Source organism: Glycine soja, chromosome 5 (assembly GCF_004193775.1).
Source record: "Glycine soja cultivar W05 chromosome 5, ASM419377v2, whole genome shotgun sequence".
NCBI lineage: Eukaryota > Viridiplantae > Streptophyta > Magnoliopsida > Fabales > Fabaceae > Glycine > Glycine soja.
In genome coordinates this window covers 36,589,932-36,609,935 of record NC_041006.1, presented here as the reverse complement: position 1 = coordinate 36,609,935, position 20,004 = coordinate 36,589,932, and the positions used below count along the sequence as shown (strand labels likewise).

Sequence of the window (20,004 nt, the reverse complement as noted above, 5' to 3'; positions counted from 1 at the left end):
AGTTGGTTGACTAGTGTTCACAAGGTTCACACCGAACCTCGTTTTAGAAGCTGCTTACAGCCTCTTGAAAGAAACCATCACTCAATGGTGTTGTGCACATGCCTCCACAGACAACAGGGGTCACCCACTCACCACCGAATACAGAGTCTGATATTTTGATGGAGCAATTCCTTTTCCCTTGGCAAGCCTGCAAAATATAAAAAGTATATATCACCTAAATCAGGTAAGATCACTTAGAAAAGCCATACTATAATTTTGGCACTAGAAAAGTTATGTTTTGTCAACCATGCGCACAACTGTTTTGCCTGATACAGACATGTATTAGTATGAAGTATCTCCACCCTCACCGATAATCATTTCATTCCTCATTAAATAATCAACCCAAAGTTTAGAAAGTTGGTTTTGGGTCGGGACCCAAAACCAACTTTCTAAAGATGAATTGTAAAGGGGATTTGTAATCATTATATTCATAAAATTGAATGGCAGGTAAGTTCTTTGCTTCGGTTTTATGCATGGGGCCATTCTTATTAGGCGAGTTCCCCCCTTTTCTTATTTTGGTGAACCACATAATATTTTTCATCAAAACATTACAAGCCTGCAGCTAAAAAGACGCAAAACACTACAGCCCTGTTTTTTCCATGCTACATATCAACATTAGCCAAGACCTTACACTTAAACATACAAGTTCTCATCAATTTTCTAGTGCCTACAGAAATGTTTAATCAGTGATAACAATAAATTTGTAATCGTAATACTTAAACAAAGTATAGGGTTAAGCATTTTGGAAAATGTCTTGCATCATCACTTTTATCGAAGTCCACAGTGCCAAAATCATGTGGAGCTTTTGCTTTCTTGCAGAGAACTATGTCCAAAATCATGTGGAGTTTGAAAAATGTATTCTTTCCCTCTTGCGGTCCAACATATCTATAAATAAGGGATAGGAGTGACCACAATTAAGCCGGCTTTCCAACATATCACTTACTGAACCTACATAATTTGCATAAGTGTAAATCTCCATAGTAAGGCTTCCACCTCTTTTCAACAAGAGTCCTCTGTTAGATGATGTAGGAAGTGCATTTTTTTGGCTACTGGGTTTTCTTGATACTTATTGATCTTTTTTATATAATGTTTATCACAGTCAGATAACTCCCCTAAGACAGAAAATTTTAAGCCAAACTGGACTAAGTTAATCGGCACAACTCTCATTACACAATTAAGCCATAAATAAACCTAGTTCCAGACAGTTGTACAGTGCAATTTATACACAATCACAAAGAGTCTTTCATTGAAGATGAAATTGGAAAAAAAATGAAAGGTATTCACTTTGCAACTGTATAGATCAATTGTGTGCAAGCTTATTCGAATGGATAATATGACATCTTCTTATTTACTGGTATACAAAAAGAAGCAAGTGATGAAAGCAGGGGAAAAACCAAAAGAGAAAGAATATATTTTTCAAACTAAACAAGCAACAATACATAAGAAAAAAAAAGGATTTGTGATCTTCTGTATAATTTTTCTGACACACCCAGATAACTCATACACAACACTCGTTACACAATTGACCCATAAATAAACCTGGTTCCAGACAGTTCTATAGTTCAATTTATGCTCAATCACAAAGAATCTTTCAATGAAGATAAAATTGGACAAAAGATATTCACTTTGCAACTGCATATATAGATTACTTGTGTGTAAGCTTAAATGAATTAATAGTAAAACAAGTTCTTATTTATTGGTATACAAAAAGAAGCATTTGATGAAGGCAGGGCAGGGAAAAAAAATCAAAAGACAGAATAAGCCTTGATCAGCCAACAATACATATGAAAAAAGAAAGATTTGTTGTCTTGACAAAATATGATTACTGATTAGACACTGACACTGCGGAGCACAACCGTCTCAACAGTGAGTCCAGGGCCAAAACCAAAGAGCACACCCCAATCAAGGCCTTCACCAGTTGTGCCAAGTCCATTTTCTATAGACTTCTTCCTCATCTGATCCAAGATGAATAACACACATGCACTTGACATATTACCATACTCGCTGAGCACATGTCTAGTAGCTTCCATTTTTTCAGGCTTCAAGCCTAACTTAGCCTCGACTTGGTCTAAAATTGCCGGTCCACCAGGGTGTGCAATCCAGAAGATAGAGTTGTAATCAGAGATTCCCAAGGGTTGGAAGGCTTCAACTAAGGCCTTTTCGATATTCTTAGAGATGAGTCCAGGAACATCCTTGAGGAGATGGAAAGTGAGTCCAACTTCTCGAAGGTGGCCATCAATAGCCCCTTCACTGTCTGGAAGGATTGTCTGTGCAGTCCAAACAAGCTGAAACAAAGGCTTTTCAACTGGTAAGGGGTCTGATCCAACAATGACAGCAGCTGCACCATCTCCAAACAAGGCTTGACCCACAAGGCTATCAAGATGGGTGTCAGTTGGGCCACGGAACGTCACTGCAGTGATCTCAGAACAAACCACAAGCACGCGAGCACCCTTGTTGTTTTCGGCGAGGTCTTTGGCCAGACGAAGCACCGTGCCACCGGCAAAGCAGCCTTGTTGGTACATCATGTAACGCTTGACGGAGGGACGAAGGCCCAGTAGTTTAGTGAGCTGGTAATCAGCACCAGGCATGTCGACACCGCTGGTGGTGCAAAAAATGAGATGGGTAATCTTGGACTTGGGTTGACCCCATTCCTTGATTGCCTTAGTTGCAGCCTCTTTTCCCAACTTTGGTACCTCCACAACCACCATGTCTTGCCTTGCATCCAATGAAGGTGCCATATATGCACAAACACTCGGATTCTCCTTCAGGATCTCTTCATTTAAGTACATGTATCGCTTCTTAATCATTGACTTATCACCTGATCCAAACAATAAATTAAATTTCATTAGTATGTATTATTAATCAAATCAAAGATGTATGTTGAAAATAAACAACATACGTATCATATAATGAAATGAAGATAGGCTAAATGAGAGAGATATGTATGTATCTTACACATGCGCTTGAACTTTTCTTTGAGCTCAGTCATGTGCTCGCTGTTGGTGATGCGGAAGTAATAGTCAGGATAGGTACTCTGATCGACGCAGTTGGGAGGAGTGGCGGTGCCAATAGCCATGACAGTGGCAGGGCCTTCTGCACGTTGTGCCTGACGGATCTCTTCAACACTCACCATCCTAGATAGCTAGCTAGCTAATTTTCTGAAGCAAAGAATGAAAGTGAAGTAGTAGCAACGAAAGAAAAGGCTTTGATGGATGTTGCAAAGTGGGTTTGGAAGGGTGGTTATATACATAGACATAGAATGATAGAATGATGCATAATTGAATGGTAGATGCAGTGCATGCTTCCTTCCTCTGACTGCGCTTGTGGTGTGCTCCCACCGCATGTCTAAGTAGACTGCTGACTCTCCCCTTCTAATTATTCTTATACCAACCTATTTTGGAATTACTTTTCTATTTTTTATAAAGAGTTTTCAGAAAAATAAATATTTTCAATCACGTGTTATTTTTCGTTTTTCCCTCTCTCTTTTTTTTTAATATCATTTTTACTTCATTATGTTAACGCTCATAAGTTTTATGTTAAGTTATAAGTATAAATATGGGATTTATGTTATGATACTGTTTTTGAAATATTAGTCTGATTTATCACGTGGAAAGACACTCGACAAAAAATAATAAAAAAGTAATTTTGCGTATTTTATTTTTTATTTAAAAAACAGTTTTATTAAATAATTTTACACTACTCATCGATCAGTACCTCATTCATAATTTTAAAGGAAATAACTAGTAGATGTCTTGTGTTTTGTGATCCTTGCTCAAGTGCGTGAGATATTTAATGTGGCATTATTGCATGTGCCGAGACATGATCTGTGTTAGTTTTACATAAATTCATTCATGATTTTTGCTGCAGAGGCAGCAGATGATCTGTGTTCTACCATGCTAACCGTTGCAAGAGATGATTTGAAAATGTGAAACATGTTAGTTTTAAAGCCTTCCAAAATAATCCTTGAACTTTAGGATTTGAAAAAAATGTGAAACATGAATGACCAGAGTTTTCAAGATCATATTTTCAAATTTATTTCCACCACAAGTATGCTTATAACGGGTCAACATTTATTGTACACCATGTCAATAAATGATTTTAATAATGCTGTAGCTGTAGTTCATACTTCATATGGAACCCAAAACCTGGGTAAGTGTCTTATTCCCCCTATCCCAACCCTACCCTCCTCCAACCAAAAATTATAAAACCAAAGAAAATTCTTAAATCTTTGGGTGGGGCTTTTAGTATGCATAATTGTTCTCAAATAAGAATACATGGTCTCAAAGTGGAGCTCCCATGAACAACAATTTGATCGGGAATTGGGGAGTTGGTTTAATTTTATTATTTTATCATAAGGTTTGTCTACTTTCAGAAGAAAATGTGAACATCAATGAATCATTTTTTCCAACAAGTTTAAAGTAACTTATATCCCTGAACTTCTTAACAAGTTCTCTCATCTAACTTCTCCAAAAACTAAGGTGTATATATTCACTTTAACTTAATTGAAAATCGATTAATTCTACTTTCTTATTTTCTTCACCTATAAATGCTTGTTAAGAAATTTTATCCAAACTTAATTGGGATATGTGGACCAAATTTATCATGAGGCAACAACATTTGATAATTACAAATCAATATAGGGATAAACATGGTTGCGAGTGAAAGACAATGTAAATAGTTTAACTTAGTAACTGTAAATGTTACGTCTCGTGATTAAACAACAAACGAAACTCTAGTAAACAGAACTGAAAGTTGTGAATGGGCATTGCTTGCGAATACTCACCCTCATTATCTTTATATTCACATTGGTATGGGTACCAACAGGTTGGTATACAGGAATATTTCTGTTACGACATGAGATGTGAGATTGTGAGTATACCAATTATTAATATTGAATAAAATAAACATTTATCAAAACATGAAGAGAAAAAAAAAGTATAGAAATTCTAGTAAAATTATGAATCAACTTCATTCATATGTCCTACTATAATCTTGTAATCAAATATGAAGATTCAGCAACTAAGGATATACAGCAGAACATGCCAGAGTATAGGTGAACTTTGTAAGAATAAAAATGTAAGGAGGAAAAAGGATAATTAAATGTATATCTAAATACATCTCTCAATTTCTTTATTCCATAAGAACCCCTTTAAATTTTCATTTTACCAATGCACAGTAACACATCTGACATGTGCATAAGGGTTAAAACATGGCAAGGACTAACTTATAACAGAATATTTGGAAAGAATATAGGACATGAACTTAGCTAAAGTATAGCAGGAAACAATAACAAAGGATCAATAAGCCTAGATGTCATCTGCTGTTTCGTTAGCATTACAATGAATTGGATTGCACATTAAAGAACCAACAGAAAATTACTCCTTGAATGTATTTACATTTTATAGGCTTCAGATAATAGATGGTTTGAATAGAAGCATTAAAGCATGTATTGGACAAAAAATGTGGCCTTTACACTCACAGCTTCTGAGTTTCATAGTTCAGTACAGACGAACACAAGGAACAAAAAACATTATTTATATCGATTAGTTACACTAAAATATTATAAACTAAACATAGTATACAACAATACCTAAATGAAGAAAGTACAATTAAGAATGCATTCAACAATTATGTGCACTTTTCGCCACTTCTTGTAACAGAAATGTTCCTGGACTCCCCAGCACAGATACACAAAATGGCAGAGATACATCATCCATCAACAATGAATTGATCTTCTTGATTATCTCCCTCAACCCTAGCGTCACCATGAACAATTCCATTCACATGATGCAAATTTTGCATCATTTGTGAAAGATAATGGTTGCTAGCACTAGTATGATCAGATAGGCCAGAAGGTTGGGCAGGCCACTGCGAGAATATACCAAGCAATTGGTTAGTAAGATTTTGTTGCTCGTGAAGAAAACGAGTCTGCATCTGGCCCATTTCTGCTCGGTGCTGGCTCAGCATCTCGTCAACCCTCTTCTTCCATTCCAGCCTCCTGCAGTTCATTCTCTCCTCCCATTCCCTCTCATGGATCAACTCTTCCTCTCTCCTTTTCCTTTCCATCTCTTCGTTTTCCTTTTCCATGGCTTCCCACTCTGCCATCCTCTGCCTCCTAAGCTTGTCCCTCTCCTTCTCCCTCTCCTCTCTCTCCTTTTCCCTCTCCTCAAGCTTCCTTTCCCACTGCTTATCAAGCTCCACTCGCAAATTCTCCCTCCTCTGCCTCTCGCGCTCCCTCTCCACCTCACGCTGCTCAAACCGCGTCTCCATCTCTCTCAACTGCCCCAGCTGGTTAGCAAGAATCTGCCACGCCTTCTTCTCCATCCCCTTCGCCACCTTCCTCTTCTTCTTCAAACTTGACCCTGTCACCTCCCCTTCCTCCTCAAACACAAAACCATTCTCCGCAGCATCCTCCCTCTCCCGACCACCACTCCCATTGTAATTCACCTCCCCTTCCTCCCCCTCAATCTCAAATCCCAACCCCATCACCTCATTGTCCACCCCATCCAAAGCAGCCCCAAAATCCCCATCCCCAGAATGACCCATCTGCCCAAACTCAACCATATCCATCCCCCCACCACCAGCAAGAAACCCATCCCCATTATCCCCATCACGATCCCCGTGATCCCCATCCTCAATCCCCATCAACTCATTCCCACCATGACCGCCAACAGCAAGTGCAACATCCCCAAACACATCCTTATACCTAAGGAAGTTAGACCAATGAGTAAGCCCCTCCACCCAATCAAACTCACTCCCATCATCACAATCCCCTCCTCCTCCGGACCCCGAAAACTCAGGCCTCTTGATCTTCTGCTTCACAAGCAAATACTGGTGCCGCATGTTCTGCACCTTCGTCGAAACGTCCTTCCAACTCCACTGCCAAGGGTACGCAACGGGATCGCGCACGTGGTGCACCGAATTCACGTGACAAGCAATCGGCTTGAACTTCTTCTCCCGAGTCCGCATCTTCGCCAGCGAACCGTCCGCTACCATCTCCCCGTACTTGTCGATTAGGGTTTTCTCCTCCGCCTCGGTCCATTTCTTCCGCCTGGGAGGAATCATCGGTAACCAATAATCTCTACACCGACGCTCTCGCTATGTTTTTCCTCTTCTTCTTCCTTCTCCTCTTTCTCTTCCTCCGCGAGCACCAAAACCTTTTCCGATAGCGATTCTGGTTGCATCGAGAACGCGAAGATCGTGCAGGTTGTTTCAATTTTTATTTTTTATTTTTTTGCTTTTTTCAATCCACGACTTTAACCTAGCAATTAACCAATCGAATGATTCTCTCGGAAACTGTAAAAATAAGGAAAAAGAAGAAGGATGGAGCATGCTTACCTTTTCAGAGTGAGAGGAGGAGCGGAGTGATTTTCCGGGAAAGTGAAATTTTCTCGAGAAAAGAATATCGAAATAATAAGTCAGTGGGGAACGAATGAAGTGACGAGAAGCTGACCAAAGGATTGACAACCGTGTTCGATTCCCTTGCAAAATTCCAAAGCTGAGACTGAAAATTTTCCGACCGATTTTTATTTTCCAGAATAATAGCTAATCTTTTTAGGCGATTTTTGTTTTTGGGTTTGTATATCTCTAATTTATAATAAGTATAATAAATATGAAAAGTTATATTTAAGAGTGGTGATCGGGCATGACTTATCTATTTCATTTTCTGTTACATTGCAACGAGATTTCTTGCATTCTCCAATGCTACCTGGTTTACGTAATTACAACTTTGTAAAGGTTCTACTACTTAATTTTGTTTCTTTTTTCTTATGTAGGAGTTGGATTTGATCAAATAGTATTTCACACTTCCATCTTTTCTATTCTCTTTCATCTTCTTGTTTTTCTCTCCTAACCACGTAGAATATGGACACATAACTATAATTTAATTAAACTATACATTTTTTTTTCTCTAGAAGCAAGGTATTTCCCTTTCATAGTTGAGGTGATTTTATTTTTTTTTAATAAAATCTTTTCCATATACATAATCAGAAAATCAATTTAATTTTTGTTAACATGCTTAAAAAACCCAATCATCTATCAATTATGTTGAATCTTATTGGTTTTTTTATTTATCCTTAACACTTTATTTATCAAATTATTTAAAAGCTCCATCTAAAAAGGATTTATCTTATAATTTGAAAGTGAAAGTGTGCCACTTATAAGGAAAGAAGGTTATACAAGAAGTCATCAAACTCGCCTTATAAGATTAAAAAAAAAAAGAAAAAAAACAATATTCTACTACCTCCATACCTCCAAGTACGTGAAAAGCAAAAAAAATAAAATGACGACACAAATACAACAATATACTTAAAGCATAAGGATAAAAAGTTCTACCTATTGCATGATGGAATTACGAAGATAAAAGATAAGTACTTTATCGTATCATATATAACAGATTGTGCATGACATTTGATGAAACCATTAAGAAAAATATTTAATAGATACCCTATGTGTTATTCAACATTCATATTTTGAAGAATTTCATAGGTAAACTCTTCGTGTATACTTTCATTAAATATTGATGTCAATTAAAAAGCTAAAACAAAATATAAAAAAATTGAAACATATATTTATATTAAAAATAATAATTTTGAAATGTATATTTATATTTAAAATAAATTAGAAAAAACACTTTATATATTAAGGTCAATTGAAGTAATTTCAAAAATAGAATGATGGCAAAAACAACTTTGTAACCAATAATACAATTATCAAAACACCTAATTACTTTATAAGTTCACACAACTCCTACACCTTAGAACAAATCACAATCTTATTGGTTACAATAAAAATGCATACAAAGATAATTTATACTTATTCGCATCTCACATTTAGGATGATAAATGAATATAAATACAAGTTGTACTGATAATGTAATTGTCAAAACACCTAATTACTTTATTCATGACTCCTACACCTTAGAACAAATCACAATCTCTACCTAAAGAATCATACTATGGTGAAATTCCAAAAACATAATGGATGAAAGTAGTGCATCAACATCTAAACATAATGACACTTAATCACAATTTTGCTGGGTGAAAAAATAGTGCAGCTTGTGGCAAGCCTTATGTTCCAATGTCGTCATCAGAATATTCAAATCCACTCGTTTGATGAGTCGTGTTGTTTGATGGATCCACCGGCAATATTTGTTGCATTTCATGAACTTGTTGATATGCAATATCAGAATCAAATCCACTCATTTGATTAATCATGCTATTTGATGGATTAAGCAGTTCTTGCATTTGTTACATTTCATGAACTCGTTGATACATATCACAATTTTCAAATCCACTCATTTTGATGAGGCGTGATGTGTGATGGATTTAGCAGTTTTTGAATTTGTTGCATTTCTTGAACTTGTTGATATGCAATATCAAAATTTTCAAATCATCTCATTTGATTAGTCACACTCTTTGGAGGATTCAGTGGTAACATTTGTTACATTTCGAGAGAACTTGTTGGTTGGTAAAATTAGAATATTCAAATCCACTCATTTGATGAGTCATGCTGTTTGGTGGATTCAGCTGCACCATTTATTGTATTTGTTGCATTTTGTGAACTTGTTGAATTTCAGGATCTGAACGAGGAATTGAACTGTGTGAGTCAATGTGGTGAGGAACTTCATTTGTGTAAGATACCTTGAAATATTATTGGGTGAGGCTTTTTGGCAAAGGAAGTATTTTTGGGCATGATTGACGATTTTGTTGTAACTAAATACCTTTGAAATTTTTGTTCATTCTCTCTTGTTGTCATATCTTTGAAGCTCAAGTAATTAAACAACAAAATTAAACAACAAGAAGATAATCAAATAATTCATATTTTATTTAATTTTAAAATATTTATATTACATCAATTTTATTCTATATTACATAAATACCATGTTGCGGTAAGGAGAGTGACCGTCATGTTGGTGACGACGACGGTGATCATGATGACGATCATGATACTGGTGATTGTGGTGACGATCTTGACATAAATTACGTCTTTAAAATATTTGATTTTTTATTTAATAAATCTTAATTATAAAAATTTTATAACTAAGTGAGACTTTTATTTGAATTTAAAATAATGTAATGGACAAAAATGACCATTCTCATTATCAGCTAACATGATCAACTCTCATGCGAAATGTCATTTTATATATATATATATAGTCTGACGTGACTAACATTTTAAGGACAAGGATTAATGACAAAAATAAAACATGTTATTTCAAAAATATTTTTAAAACAAAAAGAAAATAGTAGAAGAACCAAAATTAACAAAAAAAAAAGTGACTAAATTACATGATCAAAATTATACTTATAACATAAATCAGACTAATATTTCAAAAACAATATTATAACATAAATCCCTTATAACATTTTTTTTATACTTATGAGTGTTAACATAATGAACTATTCACGTTAAAAAGGGGAAACGGAAATAACACTATGATTGAAAATAATAACTTGATGATCATTAAGAAAGGAAAGAAAAACAAAAAAAATGGGTTGGTATAAGGAGAGAGTCCGCAGTCTACATAGACATGCGGGTGCACACCACAAACGCAGGAAGTATATCCTTTTCAATTCAATTATGCATCATTCTATCATTCTATGTCTATATATACATCCATCAGGAACAACGTGCAGAATTAAATGAAGAGATCCTGAAGGAGAATCCGAGTGTCTGTGCATATATGACACCTTCATTGGATACAAGGCAAGACATGGTGATTGTGGAGGTATCAAAGTTGGGAAAAGAGGCTGCAACTAAGGTAATCAAGGAATGGGGTCAACCCAAGTCCAAGATTACCCATCTCATCTTTTGCACCATCAGCGGTGTCCACATGCCTGGTGCTGATGTACCAACAAGACTGCTTTGCCGGTGGCTTCGTCTCGTCGAAAACAACAAGGGTGCTCGCGTGCTATTGGTTTGGTCTGAGATCACTGCAGTCGCAGCCTTGTTCGGAGATGGTGCAGCTGCTGGCATTGTTGGATCAGACCCCTTACCAGTTGAAAAGCCTTTGTTTCAGCTTGTCTGGACTGTATAGACTATCCTTCCCGACAGCGAAGGGGCTATTAATGGCCACCTTGGCCTTGGCGAAGTTGGACTCACATTCCATCTCCTCAAGGTGGACCGGCAATTTTAGACCAAGTCGAGGCTAATTAAGTTAGGCTTGAAACCTGAAAAAATGGAAGCGATTATTAGACATGTCCTCAGGAGTATGTTAATATGTCAAGTGGCATGTGTGTTATTTATCATGCATCAGATTGGGAAGAAGTCTATAAAATGGACTTGACGGTGAAGGCCTGGGGTGTTATCTTTGGCTTCGGCCCCGTCGACTGGACTGTACTAATATGTCACTGTCTATTCAGACCATCCTTTTTTTTCTCCTTTTTTTATCTGTTGACCCAGCCTTCCTCAGTCACATAATTCTTTTTGTATACCAGTAAACAAGAACATGTCAGGTTATTGATGCAATTAAGCATACACATAATTGATCCATACAGTTGCGAAGTGAATAGCTTTTGTCCAATTTCATCTTCATTGAAAGATTCTTTGTGATGGACTATAAATGCTATAAATGGAATGGTATAACTTGCAGAGTTTCAAGACAAAAGATAAGATGCATGCATATTTGAAATTAAATTTGTATTACTAAGATTTAGGTGATTTAGATATAAAGTAAAAGATTGCATTTTATTAAATAAATCTTAATTAAATGGATGCATTGAAAGTTATTTTTGTTTCAACTTTCAAGAAAACTTATTTATTATAACTAGTGACAATCTTCACTATAAATGGAGAAGAAATTCAGTGGAGAAATAATACATAAAGAGAGAGTGTGTGAGAAAAGAAATTGTGAAACAAATTTATTTTGTTGAAAAAAAGTATCTTTGTGTAAAAGTGTTATGATTTCTTGTAACAATTGAGAGAGATACTTAGGTATGTAGAATGATACATTATATGAGATGGGTGACAATCTTAATTGTTATTATTTTTGTGATAGTAAAATATTTTGAGACAATTCTGTGGACGTAAGCAAAAAGTGTCGAACCAAGTTAAATTCTTGTGTTTATTATTATTTTCTTTATGGTGTAATCTTCAATGTTCTCATGATCATTTGTGGATATGAATAATTTTATTTATAGAAGTGTTATTATCCAACAAGAATGGTGTGAATCTGGTTTATGGCTTAATTGTGTGAAGAGAGTTGTGCCAATTAACTTAGACCGCTTTGGCTTAAAGTTTTCCTTGTGTGTATCGTGATATATCTATCTGGCTGAGAGAGAAAATTATACAGAAGGGTTCGATAAGTATGAAGTAAAGACATAATAGCTAAGAAAATGTAGTTCCTATACTTTGATTACTGAAAGAACTAAATCATAGTTGACACAAAATGTATGGACAGCACCTTACATTATTGAGCTTACAATAGTTAACTACTTCACCACTATGTATAACATTTATCCAAGGTTAGAATTAGTAGAGCTATTTCCTGAGATGTATGGACTGGTCCTTGACGAATTAAATATTTGGTTAAATCAGTATATAGAGTTATTTTCTGAATTGACAGATTAGATTTGTTGTTATTAATTTAATTAGAAATAATTTCATATTTTCTTAGTGTATGAAATGAACCATTATTTTTCTTATATTTTTATGAAATGAACCATTAATTAGATCTATATGAAAAAATATTTTTCTTTTGTAAACGTAGGTTTGGGACCTCAGAACATAAATCCAAGAATACTGTTAGCAGTTACAGGAGGCTTGTGTAGTGGTCTTCTGTCATTTCATTTCGATGTTGTAGAAGAATCATGCTTTTCTAATTAAACCCCACTTGTCTAATGAATCCTCTTCCTTTTTCCTAAATTAACGATGCAATACCATACAGTGTTATTCAATTCTGCTCCAGACAATCATTTTAGTTAGGGTCTTAGGTTGTGCATGTTATCCATTCATGAGGCCCTATGATGCACATAAATTATCTTTTCACTCAACCGAATGCATTTTTCTGGTGTATTTTACACAACGTAAAGGCTATAAGTGTCTCTCTTGATTGCAAATTCTACGTAGTATATATCAAAAGATATAGTATTCAGCGAATCCAAAATTTTCCTATCAGTTCTTATTTTTCCACTACCACTGCATATCATCCGCATTCTCTCTACCTCTCCCATACATACAATCTTTTCACCACTTCATCTCACCCTCGTTTTCTTCCTTCACATACAATAGCCTATTTTTCCACCTCAACCTTTATCTCAAGATACATCATCATCTCTTTCTATGCCTTCATCTTATTCTACTTTCTCAGATGTGTTGCTAATCCTCCTCCTATTCGGGCTCAAAAGTCAAAACATCCATCCTATGCAAACAAGGTCTAAGTAAGGCATTCACAAGCCCACACATTTAACCACTCACATTAAACCTTCTTCAATCAAATAGGCTATGTAGGATGAATATTCTACACTTACTGCTAAAAAGACTTGGTCCCCGGTTCCTCTTTAACCTCACTGACAAGTTGTAGGTTGTAAATGTATCTTTCAAGTCAAAGAAAACCCTATTGGGACAGTTCAAAACTATACTGTTAGTGGAACATTCTCACCTGTTGTAAATCTTGTCACGATTAAGATCATGATCACTCTTGTTGTCACTGATAAGTGGACAATTCAGCAACTTGATGATGCATTCCTAAATGGATTTCTTGTTGAAGAAGTTTATAGGGCTTAGGCACTGGGCTTTGAGACTGCTGGCAAACTGCTTGCATGCAAGCTACATAAGGCATTAGATGACCTGAAACAGGCACACAGGGCGTGGTTTTAAAGGTTTACTAACTTTGCTTCTAAATTACTAGGACTAGATTCAACTCATGCAAGTGTGATTCATCTTATATTTTTATACTAACCACTTCCCCAACATTGCACATAAATTCTAGTGTATGTTGATGATATTTTAATTACTGGAAATTCTCATGATCTGATTCAACAGTATATAACCAAACTAAGCTCCATATTTGCACTCAAATACTGGGATACTTTGGACTGCTTCTTGGGTATGGAAGTCACGTATCTCGAAAATGATTCTATTTTTCTATCTTAAGGAATATATATTAGAGACATTTTTGGACAAAGCTAATATGTCCTCAGCTAAAGGTACCTTCACCCCTAAGCCTAAAGGCTGCAAAGTGCAAACTCTAACAATTTGGACCTGATTTTCTCCAAAACCCTCACCTCTATAGGTCCATCGTTGGTGAAACTAGCTAGTGTGAACAAAATATGTCAATTTCTCTCTCGACTACTAGGTCATTGGAAAGTGGCCAAATGTATTCTGTAGTGTATCTGCTAGGAACCCTTCACCATGGGCTACTATTGCACTTGTTTCAAGTCCCATGGTTTCTAGGTGGACAAACAAACAGCCTTTGTTGCTTGCACAAACGTAGGGCTGAAAATTGAAATCTGGCCAACACTACATTAGAAATTCTTGGATACAGTCTCTTCTGCATGAACTTCACCTTCCTATTACAACCCCCCCCCCCCCCCCCCCCCCCCCCGATTTGTTTACCGTGACAATCTTAGCATAGTCTCCTTGACTCGTATCGGAGTTGAATCTCCTTTTTGTCATAGAAAGTGTGCTCAAGAAAGTTCTGCGCCTTGGTCAGATTGTGTGCATTCTTACTAAAGCTTTGTAAAGTACTTGATTTCGTGAATTGTACACCAAACATAGAGTGGTTGATCCTTTTTCTTTAGCTCAAGTCCCCCTTGAATTTGAGGGGAAAATGTTAGAGTCAAGAACTTTCTAGTGTCTTAAGAATTTTCAACTCTTTATATGATAGTTGCTATATTAGTTATCTGAAAACTGTCAATTACTATGTTATGTCAGCTCAGATTCAAAAGTATATGATCTTGCTATAAACATACATAACTATAGTATAATGAAAATGAGTAACAAATTATCTTATTCAATAGTAATTTTCTATTATTTTCTAAGTTTCTAATTCACTCTTGAATCAAATTATATTTGGCCTAGCTAGAAAAGAAATTCTTAAATTGACTTTATTCTTTTTTAAAGATCTTAATATACATGTACTCTCGCTCAAATGAATATTTCAATTTTTTCCTTTACGCGTGAATCAGGACAACATTGAAGTATATGAAGACCATAATAGGACCTTCAAATGGATTTCAAGGATTGTGATCTCATATTAATGAAGACCAACTTCAGAGTATTAGCTATTCACAATTTCACATAAAAATCATCTGCTCATAGAAATTGTTAAAGGGAAAATAAAATAAAAAAATTACAAGAAACTAAATTGCAGCATTATTCTCTAATATTTTCTGAAATGCTTCTTGTAATCTTTCACGCTTCATATTTCTGTTTTGCCTTTTCTGACATTACAAGCTTGTTAGAACCAGCCAATACCACTCATTCACTGACCTTCTTCTCCTTGAAATACCATAGCTTAATCTCCATTGTTGAAAGCTGTCTACTTAGCTTGGAAACATAGGTGAAATACCATTGTCGTCCAGACCAGAGTTAAAAAAAAAAAAAAGAAGCATGGCTATTAAGTCCCTGAGTGACTACTAACATTTTGTGGAGTACTTACAAAAACAGGAGACTCTATGGGTCTATTTCCCATATCTTTGGTTTTGTGAAGAAGAAAGGTCCCAGATAAAATTGTGATAAAGCCACAAACCTCGGTAGCAATTTGAGATGCATCTTGTGTGTCCCATTCCTGTAGCAGATAAATAAAGCAGATAATGACTTGCAATCCATTTGCAAACTTCCGACGAAGATATTATTTAAGACTCATAATAATACAAATGAGTCTAACAAGACAATAGCAATAATGATAATTGATCAATTGACAATTGTAGATGTTAATCATGCCATGTAATATACTGTGAGAATTAAATGTCATTTTTGTTTTTTCTTAAAAAAAGTCCTTTAAATAATAAAATAGAACAATAACAAATAAACAAAATAAACTTTGTCTTAGAATTTTCAGCTACTAAGTACTAGCAAACAAAACATGCATGCTTTTAAAACAAAATATGAAATTACACGAAGAGGACATTTTAAGGAATATGTTTTCAAACAACTACCAAACAAGAATGAATCATATGCCATTGGCAACCAAAACTTAAAACTAGGAGCAGATCGCTGGCTCAGCAATAATTTGCCAAAATTATATGATATAATCTTAAATTCAGTTTGTCTGATTTAATAGATCTTAGTTGTCCAAGTTCTTCAAAACTTGTATTCAAATTGATATTATTATGCAAGTTAAATTCTAGTTATGATTGGTCCAATACTATGGATGACTAAGTTTCTCACACTTTCATATTTCTCATTTCAGTTTTACTTTTCCCTGCACAACAAGAAAAGAGGTAGTTTGTGTTTTATCTCCATAAACAGCCATATGTCTATATGAAGAGTTGAAAAGATAAGTGATCGCCAATAGTTAAAACTAAGTAGAGGAAAACTAATAAAAACTCCAAGTAAAATTTTTAAAAATGATTTAGATCCTAAATAGCATTTTTGAAGAATTGGTTTTTTGACAAAACGCAATGGTATCTTTTGATTCATGTAGCTGATTCCATCTAGTGGAAACAGGCTTTTGTTGTTGTTATTGTTTTAAACTACTATATGATTGCATAATTTAGTAGTATCATCAGGTACATTTTAAACAAAAGTATATATATATATATATATATGGAATCATAGAAGGCAATTAGTTACCTTAAACATGATTATGCTGGCAAAGATGGTGAATGATGTAAACATGACATAGTAAATTGGTGATACAACTGCAGTGTTAAAGGTGTCCAAAGCCTGAAACATGTTTCCAAAATAAATAAAATAGCTTTACAACATAATTGGTAACTAATAAGCATATTGTCTTAAAATACAAACTCAGCACACTTATTTCAATGATTCTAACATTATTGGTTTTAATTATTAAAGAAAGTCTAAAGCGAATGCTAAAATGAAGTTCGATTGTAAGTTAGTTGGAAATCCCTAATGTAAAAAATATGGCATGCCATTTCTAAAATATTGCATGTTAAGTATTATTCATCTATAACGGCAACGAAAGGGAATGAAATAGTTCAATGCCAATTAAGAAAAGCAATACAAAATCTTTTGTTTATAACTTTTCCAAATGCCACGAACTAGATTAGAAATACAAACAAGGTCATTTAGATGATGGTAGAAGTCCCAAAGATTGCAAAAGCATAGTTAAATTTCTTAAGCATTACAACTTATCACCTAATCACTAAGTAAGGGCATAGAAAAATCAAAATAGTGTTTTCAACATTAGCACTCCAATAACCAATAAAAAAATTTTAAAATATATTTAACTTTGACATAATTATTTTAAGTTGTACTTTGGAAGACATATTACAATGACTGCCACAGTAAATGTACTAATATATGTAAGTCAAAGTTTACCTTGTTCAAGTAGTTAATCTGCAAAAGACAACATCCTATCACAATAATCGTAAAGAACCAGGTCTGAAAGTAAATGAATTGGTTGTTGCCTTCCAATGTTAACTTCATAGCTATTGACACTGCTTTCACACTCATAACCTATGCAACAAGGAACAACATTAGGTTTGTAGAGGGTAGTTTTATTATGACCTACATGACACATATGAGCATTGAAGACATAATCGATATACCGTAATTGAGCCTGTGAGAGAGCATATTCCAACATATATAACCAGATAGGTTGTCCCATATCGTGGAGCACAATAGAAAATAAGGATGCAAACCACAACCACAACTATACACATGTAGATTAGAAAGCCTGTTGATGAAGGAAAGAACTCAATGTCAGCTTAATTAACCATAAATGAATGCCTTGAATCTATTAAGACCTTAATATGCATCCACATCTTGTATCCTCCTACTTTGATTTTTTAGAAGATCCAATGGTAAAAGGTATGTTGAAATCAAGCAATCAGGAATTGAAAATTACCTGGTTCTGTAGCAAGTTGCCACACTTCCTTAACAGAGTGAATAACTCTTTCATGGGGAGCATGCAATACAATAGTTGTAGATCCCACCATACAAAGAGCACATCCAAGCACACCAAATATGTGCAACCTCTCTTTTAAGATAAAGTGAGCTAGTATTGCACTGCATCATGATATTAGTTTGTAACTTTCTAAAATGCAAGCAGCATCCAAATTAAAATTTGATGGATGAAGATGTGCATCCACATTTGTGTCAAAGAAAGCAGAAACATCCTAATAATTAATGTTATGAAGAATACCATGTTCCTTACCTGAAAATGATACTTAAAGCTCCCAAAGGAGTTACAAGTAGTGCAGGAGCAAATGCATAAGCTGCAAAATTGGCTACTTCCCCAACAATCACTACAAAAATGTAAGCATACATATAGAATTAGTTGATGAAATTTTCATAAGATTGTCGCGGACATTAGCAAATTAGTTATTTATAGTTATAAGAGTACTAAGAGTTATAATGGAAAATTTTCTCTATGAAATTTATATGTATGTACTAAGACATTTGAATCCAAAGTCAAAGGAAACATTGTCAAAGTATTAGAACTTAAAAGTTAAAAGTAATAAAAATAATTTTCTTTGTCTAAGAAGAATTAAACTTAAATCGGTTGGGTTCAAGAATTTTTGGTAGTCCACTAGACTTGAAATGTGATAGAAATTATTCTGAGACATCACTTTATCTTTTTGCACCCTCCATTATAATCTTAATTGTAAAATGTCAAATTAGCTGATAAAGACAACCAACGAGACACCTTTCCAATTGAAAAACTTTAAAAAGTTCAAGCATCTTATTCCTTTGCTTCAAGCTAAAACACACAGCCTCAACCTGAAAAATTAATAATAAAGGTGGCTCGGCTTTACATAGACACCCAAACCTTGATATATTGTCTAAAAGCTACATGACCTAAATGCACAACAGAAAAAAGCTTGTATCATGAATTAATACAATAAATACAAACAGACAATTAAAGAAGAATTAAATCAAACATGCAATACAATTGGTCACAAGAAATCCCCTTTAAATTAAAATAGGTAGCTTATGATTAGGCCTTGTCAAATGTGTTTTGCAGGTAAAATGCTACATGATATATTATAATTTAGTAAATGCAGCACCAAAATAATTTTTAAGAAAAAACTAAAAATCACATACTAGAGATCATTCCAAACCACCACCAAGGTTCATATAGGTATGCATGTCCTCCCGCGCCTGATCAAATTAAAACAAAATAAATGTATATATCAATGATTAAAGAAAGGGTAATTCAACACCTAGCAAACCAAAAACAAAAATGTGAGGAAACATGAACCTGCTCTTTTCCCTGTGGCACCAGCCTTTTTAAGGCCCATCTTTTTTATTATGAAGCTAGAGCCAATGAAAACGCTGGAACAGACAGCCAAAACAAACCCAGTTACGTTGTCCGAAGACGCCCCCATTTGTCACTATCATACAAATGATACCCAAAAAAATATCTTTTGATGATACGAACAATTGCAGGGCCAAGATGTCCAATTCAATCCCTTGACCCTACAAGCCATTGATTCAACGTACAAATGCATTAACAAGAAAATTAATTGAATGAATTGTATAACATTAAATATGCATGTATAGACATAGAAACATTAAACATTAGAAGGGGTATGCTATTTACCTTATTGGGCACCTTACATACAACTTTATGGCTAGAAAATCATGACTCTCACAAAACTAAAGAGAAGGGTTGTCTGAGCATGAAAATTGAAGCCTTAATTGTGGATGTCAAAGGTGAGTAAGGAAGAGATCATGGAATTGGAATGGAGACACAAGACGCAACTGTATGGGTGTCACGCATGCGTTGCAGAAACAATTACCTCAAATTAGGACTCTCCGCAACTCACGTTTTCTGACACCTTTTGTATTGGTAATATTTATTACAATTTTGTGCTGAGTTGTGTGTGGCTT

At 34.9% G+C, this 20,004-nt stretch overlaps 3 protein-coding genes and 1 pseudogene across 3 annotated transcripts; 1 reads left to right on the top strand and 3 right to left on the bottom strand.

The window, feature by feature from the left end:
• Positions 1–1,659: 1,659 nt before the first annotated feature.
• On the bottom strand, positions 1,660–3,392 carry LOC114412891 (chalcone synthase 5-like). The gene is made up of 2 exons (XM_028376991.1): positions 2,995–3,392; positions 1,660–2,857 (listed from the first exon to the last, which is right to left on the bottom strand). Exons 1-2 carry the CDS (start codon positions 3,170–3,172, stop codon positions 1,869–1,871), a joined length of 1,167 nt encoding a protein of 388 aa, XP_028232792.1. The 5' UTR covers positions 3,173–3,392; the 3' UTR covers positions 1,660–1,868.
• A 2,054-nt stretch (positions 3,393–5,446) lies between these two features.
• Positions 5,447–7,851, bottom strand: LOC114412889 (stress response protein NST1-like). The gene is made up of 2 exons (XM_028376989.1): positions 7,378–7,851; positions 5,447–7,300 (listed from the first exon to the last, which is right to left on the bottom strand). The coding sequence occupies exon 2, from the start codon at positions 7,102–7,104 to the stop codon at positions 5,749–5,751; it is 1,356 nt and encodes a 451-aa protein (XP_028232790.1). The 5' UTR covers positions 7,105–7,300; positions 7,378–7,851; the 3' UTR covers positions 5,447–5,748.
• A 2,719-nt stretch (positions 7,852–10,570) lies between these two features.
• LOC114411358 lies at positions 10,571–13,764 on the top strand (annotated as a pseudogene).
• A 1,445-nt stretch (positions 13,765–15,209) lies between these two features.
• LOC114412888 (probable magnesium transporter NIPA1) lies at positions 15,210–19,953 on the bottom strand. Its single transcript, XM_028376988.1, has 9 exons — positions 19,715–19,953; positions 19,373–19,590; positions 19,216–19,272; positions 18,326–18,416; positions 18,017–18,177; positions 17,718–17,845; positions 17,488–17,625; positions 16,777–16,869; positions 15,210–15,769 (listed from the first exon to the last, which is right to left on the bottom strand). Exons 2-9 carry the CDS (start codon positions 19,497–19,499, stop codon positions 15,599–15,601), a joined length of 966 nt encoding a protein of 321 aa, XP_028232789.1. The 5' UTR covers positions 19,500–19,590; positions 19,715–19,953; the 3' UTR covers positions 15,210–15,598.
• Positions 19,954–20,004: the final 51 nt, after the last annotated feature.

Bases quoted from the DNA above. Each gene is read 5' to 3' on its own strand.
- LOC114412888 (XM_028376988.1), bottom strand. From the start codon at position 19,499: ATGGGGGCGTCTTCGGACAACGTAACTGGGTTTGTTTTGGCTGTCTGT. The intron at 18,178-18,325 runs GTAAGGAACATG...ATCATGATGCAG, and splicing joins GCTTTAAGTATCATTTTCAG to TGCAATACTAGCTCACTTTA. The intron at 17,626-17,717 runs GTATATCGATTA...CTTGTTGCATAG, and splicing joins CTCTCACAGGCTCAATTACG to GTTATGAGTGTGAAAGCAGT.
- LOC114412891 (XM_028376991.1), bottom strand. From the start codon at position 3,172: ATGGTGAGTGTTGAAGAGATCCGTCAGGCACAACGTGCAGAAGGCCCT. The intron at 2,858-2,994 runs GTAAGATACATA...TGTTTGGATCAG, and splicing joins AGAAAAGTTCAAGCGCATGT to GTGATAAGTCAATGATTAAG.
- LOC114412889 (XM_028376989.1), bottom strand. From the start codon at position 7,104: ATGATTCCTCCCAGGCGGAAGAAATGGACCGAGGCGGAGGAGAAAACC.